The sequence below is a fragment of the Dichomitus squalens genome, assembly GCF_000275845.1.
Source record: "Dichomitus squalens LYAD-421 SS1 unplaced genomic scaffold DICSQscaffold_79, whole genome shotgun sequence".
NCBI lineage: Eukaryota > Fungi > Basidiomycota > Agaricomycetes > Polyporales > Polyporaceae > Dichomitus > Dichomitus squalens.
Genome location: NW_006766961.1, coordinates 14,084 through 22,281, shown reverse-complemented (window position 1 = coordinate 22,281; position 8,198 = coordinate 14,084). Strand labels below are relative to the sequence as shown.

General features: G+C 51.7%; 2 protein-coding genes and 1 non-coding gene across 3 annotated transcripts; 2 read left to right on the top strand and 1 right to left on the bottom strand.

Moving 5' to 3' along the window:
* Positions 1-4,016: 4,016 nt before the first annotated feature.
* DICSQDRAFT_175001 (uncharacterized protein) lies at positions 4,017-4,647 on the top strand (the record flags this gene model as incomplete). Its single annotated transcript, XM_007370871.1, has 2 exons — positions 4,017-4,296; positions 4,370-4,647. 2 exons carry the CDS (start codon positions 4,017-4,019, stop codon positions 4,645-4,647), a joined length of 558 nt encoding a protein of 185 aa, XP_007370933.1.
* Positions 4,648-4,895: 248 nt separating this feature from the next.
* On the top strand, positions 4,896-5,367 carry DICSQDRAFT_175000 (uncharacterized protein; the record flags this gene model as incomplete). The annotated part of the gene is made up of 4 exons (XM_007370870.1): positions 4,896-4,924; positions 4,982-5,054; positions 5,119-5,286; positions 5,350-5,367. 4 exons carry the CDS (start codon positions 4,896-4,898, stop codon positions 5,365-5,367), a joined length of 288 nt encoding a protein of 95 aa, XP_007370932.1.
* Positions 5,368-7,917: 2,550 nt separating this feature from the next.
* DICSQDRAFT_t203 lies at positions 7,918-7,990 on the bottom strand. Its single transcript has one exon. It is a non-coding gene; the product is annotated as a tRNA-Cys (tRNA).
* Between the last annotated feature and the right edge of the window lie 208 nt (positions 7,991-8,198).

Sequence of the window (8,198 nt, the reverse complement as noted above, 5' to 3'; positions counted from 1 at the left end):
GCCTTGGTGTCCCTTTGCCGTCGGCTTGCCTTCTTCGATGACGTAGTCCCATAACCCTAACCCGTACAGCAGATCCTCCATCTGGACTCTCCAAGAGGGCCAATCCTCTACCCCGGTGAGAGGATCGATCCGGATCCTGCCGATGGCGTCAGCGGTTGACGTCGCCATGTGTTGTGACCGATAAGATAAGATATAGCAGCGGTAAGCGTAGTAATTCTCAGTTAGAGCTAAGCAGGGCTCATAACCTGTTAGAGTTCACACGAGAGAGAGAAGCTGAGAAGCAGGGAAGGATGATGATCGAGGGAAAAGAAGCCGTAGCTTATATACATGATGTAGACTAGCAAAGCGTAGAGTAGAGGATCCGCATAATAGAGAAGGCGCTTGACAGCCTGTCAAGCGCGTGACAAAGGGTACAAAGACAGCGTGCACGCAATATTCCAACAATCTCTACTATTTCGATCTATTTCTCCACTTCCTAGCTGTCACTATGCCAGAAAAGGTGCCACTCCACATACTGTAAATCCCATTCTCTCCCTTACTCGATATGTGTATAGCATCTATTTTGTCACAGGTTCTTTGCGCCGCAATATGAGCCACAAACTAAGCAATGCTGCCAGACTCCATCTTCCACTCCTCAGTGGTATGCGTACTGGACTCTTTAGACCCGCCTCCCACTTGATTCATCCGTGCTATATGCAGCACAGTCGCGCTTGAGACCCGGATGCCGTCCAAACGCGATGGATCGAGAGTATTGGCTGCACCCCCGCCAAAGGCTGTCTCTATATGCGAGTTGTTTTGTGCGATGAGTATGATCACGACGACCGGGTAGATGGCCTTCGATGGGTTATGAGAGGTACATTCCTTGAAAAATGAGCTCCAACGTACAGTAATAGGTATAAGTCCTCCGTCGATGAATTCGCCGAATCGCACCTGAAACTGAAACGCAGGAGCAATTCCATCGACGATGGGGTGCACGAATATCTGCCAAGCAACCACGAATATCTGCAAGCAGAAAATTAAGTTTCGCTGCTGGAACGTGGATGCAAAACAATCGACCTACCCAGATAGTACAATATACCATCCCGGATTCAACGAACACAGAGAATAGTCTCTCCACCTGGGTTGTCCTGTTGCCCGATACCATGAATTTCCGCAGGAACCTTTTCGATTTCCTGCGCCGTTCAGAAGAGGCTGGCATAAGGGAGATCTAGATGGGAATGATGACGCACCATGCCTTGTAGGATACTGTGATGGTTGCGAAGAGATTCACACTCAACGACAGCACAGAGGCGGCGATGCCGTATGGTGATCCTCCATACATGCCTCCCGGAACGCCGGTATTGCCATTAAGTGACTCGCCGAAGGTTAGCTCACCGAAGAGACATCTGAACCTGATATCCACTGCTCCCAGAGCTTATAACCCCAGAGACAACGATCATGAGAACGTATAGCAATTTCCATATCTATGCAAGCTCACCGAAGGTTGTCAGTAACAGTATGATTGAGATGCCTTTTATAACACGGTTCCCTGGCCAAAGCAACAAAGCTCGCCAGCAAACAATTGAATCGCCCAAGAGAATCTAGGGAAATGTAAAGGTGTTGTAACAAAATACGGTGTGATAAGAAGACCAGGACGTACGTTGACTGTGAGCGCCGCCGTATTCGCACAGGATCCATAGGAGATGGGACCAGAGGTCAATGAGTTTAGAACTGACGGTGTGACCTCGAGCAGGAATGTCCCCTCCCAGATTATTTGTACCATATGCATTGCGTTCCAAAGAATGCTGCCCTGTGTTTCCAGAATAGTGATGATGACGGCCAGTGTGGTGGATGCATAGAGAAGAACGAGTGCTAAACCAAGGACAATCGTGGTGAAACGATGGGTATGCCATTGCCTTCAGATAAATGTCACCCTCTGCGCAAATGATCAGGTATTATGGCGTTGAGAATGGCGGGCTCACTTTACTAGAAGAGCGGTAAACGCTATGAGGACCAGCGTCGTGAAGCATCCTAAAATCAAAGTCAGTCATATTGATGAATAACGGGACTCAGTCAGCTTCTAACAACCATGTAGTGCGGCAGACAGTGCAATCTGCCTTATTGCTTCTGTAGTCTGACCTGCGACAACGTCCCACCCAGATGGCTTAAGGGTGAGTGTCGAGCTTGACATGAGAACAATCTCGTGCAGCCACTAGTAGTAGGGGTGTGTCAGACGGGGGTGATGTTATCTAGGAGGATGGCAGAGACATAATATATGTAGCAGATCATAGAGCAGGGACTGAAGTGGAAGGTAACGGTCTTTCCCTGGTGTCTCGGCGCGAAATCATTAGTATCAAAGCACGATGTCACAGCTACGGCGCCAGGCTACTTTCCGATAATCTTTTCCTTCTGACTGATTGAAACGCTGTCAGTGAGTGCTACCGAATGAATGGCCCGGGCATCGATGATGCCGGAAGTAGATTACATCTCTTCTCAGGTACTGATGTATCAATGGCACGTCCTTCTACAACACCGTTCACAAAATTTTGGGCTCGTCACATGCCATAGAGCTTTCTCACATTGACCATGGATGTATCGACAGATCTAAACACCAGACTTCGCGTTATTCTAGACCAGACTTGCCAGATTGCGCAGTCGCCAATGTGATTCCGTTCTGCCTAAAAGGGTCGTAGGGACTACGCCCAAGGGCTCAACCACTCGTCATCCTCAGCCTGGATTCCAGCATGAGCGCGCGATGGCTGTCGATCGAATGTCAGCCAGTCAGACAGAAGACTACCTGCAGGTGATGGCAAACACTGCGGGACAGCTGATCCCGGGAGTTCCGAGCCTGGTAAAGGCAGTCACTAACCTCGATTCAGCCTGGCCGGTGCCCGTTGGCTTGACAGTTCACGTTGAAAGCGCTGGGAAGGCAGATTTGATGCGTCCGCTACTATGACATCGTGACCGACATACCTTGAATAGTACTGGATCTCTCGTGTATACTGAACGAGCCTTGAACTTAACTACGGCACGATTGATTGTGGTGAACTCAGCGATGGGTGCCAAGGCGAATCCTCGTCCGAACACTTCACTTCGAGATGCAACTCCTGTCGCCGGCGCCGAGGGATAGCGGCGCAATTCTCATCTGTATCCTGTCAAGGAAGCAGATGTGAATCCCGTCTGGTCGTAGAACTGAGAGATACCGAGGATGCGATGATGTAGCCGAGATGCAGGGAGTCAGAATGTGATGGACTGAACTGTGTCGACGGAGCTCGTTTGGGCTGGGCTTTAGGGTCTTCGTCCTGAATCGTAATTAATCACTGAAAAAACCGACAGATGGGTCTACATACAAGATCCCGGTGATAAGGGGAAGGGGGAATTGTCCCTGTATTTTTGTGAGAGCATTTTCAACGCCAAGGTTGGGAGTCTGAGGTAGCAGGTGAGCGACTCGGATGCCGAGGGTGGAACGGTCATGGCAATCGGGCCTTCTATCCGTACTTGCAGCCACTGAGAGATGGGGCGGCGTTCGTGAGAGACAAATGTGGATGGTGCCTCAGATGAGTCAGATCACTTCAATTTTGAGTTAGCGGGCAGACTCAACGGAGAGGACGGTGATGGCGACTTCGCAAGTCTCTGGAGTCAAGTCTGTAAAGGATGACGACTATATATCCATACTCGAGTCGTTGTGCAACCGTATATCCACGGCGGGATTGAGGTGGAAGGCAAATAGTGGAGGATGCATGTCACCAGCGTTCACAGCGCCTGGGAATCTTGATGAGTCAGCACCACACCTGGAGTGTTAGAGCGACAGAAGATACGCATTAGTCTAAGCCCACCCCTCGATCTTCTGGCTCTCTCTTCCTTTTCGCATTCATGCTCTCCACAGAGACGGCAACCACCATGCTGACCGACGAGAGGATGTACTCCCGTGCCTCAATCCGTCGAACGAGAAGAGCTTGGGCAAATTCTGTACCTGGAACGCTACTCTTGGGTTCGCCTCGACGTTGACGCGCACGGCCACGAGATACGCCCAATCTATGCGGAGCTACGCAGACGATGGCGGACAAGTCCGTTTTGGCTGTGCGGCCGCATTCCTCGAGTACCCTCACATCCGCCAGCGATGCACGATAGAGGTGAGCGACTACTCGACGACACGCGCGGGCTCTGCGTGGATGGACGACGGCGAGTTCCTCAAGTTCCTCGGGGATGAGGGCGAGCGCGGGGCAAGCGGGGCGCGGGAGCCGTGGGTGCGGGTGCGGTGGATCTATGTCGGGGGCATCAGCTGGGAGGTCAACGGCGCGGTCGCGCACAAGTATGGTGCGCCGCCTTCATCCGCGATGATCTTGTGTGCTCAGTGCTAACGCGACGTCATAATATGTCTGACTTGCAGGCCTGCACCCGCTCGCGCTCGAGGACGTCCTCCATCAGCACGCCCCCCCTACCCCCTCCATGGCTGACTACCGCCTCTTCATCCGCATCCTCGTTCACACCCTCGCCTCCTCCGCATTCTCCTCCTTCTCGGATGATCGCGCCCCCGAGAGCACCTCTTCCGCGGACATGTTTTCTGGTATAATGCGTTCAGATTTCCCGGCTCAGATCGACGGCGAGGAAGAGGCCGACACACAACAAGAGTCCTGGCGTCATCGAAATAATCTCAAGCACCATTAACGCTGCGGGACCCGGATAACGTGGATGACAAGACGAAGCTGGAGGGGTATATCAGCCATAAGACGAAGATATATTTGGTGCGTTTGCCTGTTCGTGGTCGGGCGTCAGGCGTGTGGTAGGTATGGGCGATGAGGCTGATCGGCGTACTTCAGGCTGATGTGTACGTTCAATGTGAGTCCCCCAATATTGCTCTCTTGTCGATACTGCATCATGTTAGGACAATCTGAGCGAAGGCCTGATGTTCATAGATGGCGTCATACGAGATGAACCCAGTTATGTGCATACACACCCTCTCGGGTTAGCCAGGACGCTGCTGACGTGCAATCTGAACCAGGCGCCATCTGACGGTCGTCTCAAATATCTCCTGCCTGCTCACACTCCTCACCGGGTACTTCGCGCGTGTCCTCGTTTCCCATTCACTCGATCATGTAGTCTTGCGCGCGCTGATGTCTCATCCGATCGCTTGCGCAGGGCATGAATTTGACCCCAATGTGGTCTGTGAACCACAACAGCGACCTCCTGTTCTGGGAGATTGCGACCCCGGTCATACTCATCGTCGTCCCGCTCTTCATGTGGGGAGATATACGACGGATGATGCATTACTTGGTTAAGAGCTGGAGGCGGAGGAGCATTAACGAGGTGCGTACTTCATTCTCCTTTGGTGATGGGGCATTATGCTGACTTGGGATGGGTGGGTGGCAGGCGTTCAAGCGTGGGTAGGGCGAAGGGGTAAAAGTTCGGTGCGATTTGGCACTCCCTTCTTCTTTCTGTCTCAATTTACACTCGACGGAGGAGCTCTGGTATCCAATGCTACGGTCCAAGACCTGCGGGCTACTATGCGGAATTTCATGACCGATAAACCTCCACGAATTCTGCTCACTCAGCTCCTTCCGCGCACTCTTCTCGACTTTACGTTCACTGCCTGGCTCTTGCTGTCTGCTCCCCTCACCTATCAGCAACCTCCTCGTAGATGTACTGTCTGTCTAACCTCTCACTCGACCGCTTCTCCAAATAGGCTGCAGTTTCCGGAACGTTATCATATCGTCCACGCGCGCGTGTCTGTCTCCACACGCAACTTTGCATCAATACGGATTAAGCGCCGATCCACAGAAGAGCGTTCATACACAGACATGGTGGAGTTTCCGAAGGACCAATCTGCAGCCGCGGTGACCGCACAGCGAGCACTTGATGGCAGTCTCGCAATCTTTCACATACACGTCATGCTTGCGCGCAGGGTACGCGCCAAGGTTCTTCCCCATGCGTATGCACGACATGTACAGCGAGGCGTCCAAAGCTGTCGGCCAGAGCTGGGGAGCATGCAAAGTACGTGTCGCTCCCATCCTGTGCGCAGTCTCTCTCGTTTTTGAGGGCTTTGTAACTACTCTATCTAGAGGACGCCGTCGCAACATGATCCGGTCATGTTGACGTTTGACCCGAGCTCCCTCGTCTGATACAAGGCATGACCTGGAAACCGTTCTTATGCAGTGAGCTTCGCCGGTATCTTTGCGGGGTGAGGTTCGCCCAGTAGTATGCTCGGAACTGGCAGAGTTGGTGGTTTCCGGTGGACAGCATCGCATTCCGGCGGAGTCCGGTGGACAGTGTCGGCGATGGACGGACTTCGACGGATGCTGCCGGGCATCGTCGGGCAAGGATGAATACCAGTCTCGGCCATTGAATGCGCAGCAAAGGACCCTTCGACGTTCTCCAGGTTGTCAGATATTGTAAAGCCGACTGATATGCACAGAAAAATGTCCCAGCTTATTATAGCTTTGGTGGGTGCTTCACTCGCTAAGTAGTGAGCAAGCCATCGTGCGTTGATATGAGCGCCTGATGCGTGACGTCACTTGTCCCATATGCAGACAGGCGTCGGCTAGTCCGTTTATGGGCATCGTCCTGCTCGGCCTCATCGAACTCATCACCCGCGGGTTCCGGTTAAGGTCGACGCCCAGACTTGTCTCCCCCTACATCTACTACTCATATTCTATATCCGTATCTCCTTCATGAACAGCGGCTCGCCATCAATCCCAGTGAGAACCTTCCCTATTTCCTACGATTTGCGGCTTTTGCCAGCGAATGCCATCTTTTGCCATCGTTTTAGAGCTGTCGCGATGACAGCTCAGCATCTATCCACGCTCGATTTCATGCATCAATGATCACTTTTTGTATATAGAATGGCCATCTGACGTCGATTTGCCAACCCTTCCATACAACAACTGTTTCATGTATACATCGCCGCATCCATATACATCCAATTCTCTGGGCGCCAAACGACCACTATCATCCATTTCCATGTCAGGCTGGTCCTCGATCTCGTTCCCGACCCCTTCATCCATGACGCCATCGACATCCCCGACGCACTCATAAACGCGGTCAATTGCTGTCTCGCCTCCGCACACTCTCTCTTCTGTTCTCCCACTATCGGCACTCTCACTGACTGCTTTGAGGCTACAAGGTAGGTACTAGCATAAGGACATTTATGGTACATGGTAGTGAGCGCATACAGGTGAGCTGGTTAGTACTTGCATAACAGTAAGTGGTGGCAGGCAAAGACTGTACACAGGTGGGCCACAGTACAGTAACGCTGACAGTTCCATGAGCACGAGTTCATAGCCACGCAAGCCACACACTTTACACGCAGTAGATAGGCCGGCATGAGATGCGGGAGGCAGCAGTGCGGCAGGCGGGCGCAGGGCGGGAACAGGCGTCAATGTATCCCAGCGCGCGTGTCATACTGTAGAGTAACTGATGATAAATATATATGCTTCCATTCCAAATTGAGATCGCATCGAGCATCCGAATCTGTACCAATTTTTTATGAGCTTTATGTGTCTTCTTCTGTCTGTCGAAACAGGCCAGAATAGACTGTAATCGACCAGAAACGCTACAAATCGACAGATAAAGGTGATGGCAAATGGCTTTTTGTGGCCATATCTGCCTATCTCCTGCTATATCTACCGATATCCACCGATATTGGTCTTTATGCCAGCTAGAACAAGCTACAAATCGTAGGAAATAGGGAAGGTTCTCACTGGGCATCAATATTGACACCCAGTGAGAACCTTCCCTGTTGCTCACGATTCTCATCTTTTTCGGCCCGTTTCAGTCCGCCCAAAAGGCAGAAGTAGTCAGATATCCACATGTATGTAGGTGAATGCATATATATCCGTCCATATGCACACAAAAAGCTATTTGCCGTTCGTCGTCTTTTCCCGTCTGTCTCCGTCTATTTACTTATTCTTCGCCCGATATCTGTATGTGTTGAACAATGAAAAGTTGGTCAGCGGGGATTGAACCCGGGTCATCCCATATGCGCTGGGAGGTGTTACCACTACACCATCCAACCGATACTAGAGTGTGAATTCTACAGATTCCAACACTCCCCCTGAAGTCACACTCTGGTGATCAATCAAGGAACCAACTTTTCCAAATGAAGTTACCCTCAGGCACATTTCCCGAGGCGGGGGTTCTCTGACCCTGCTCCCTTCGAAGCGTCACACAGGGCTCATAACCTGTTGAACAATGAAAAGTTGGTCAGACCGGGGATTGGAACC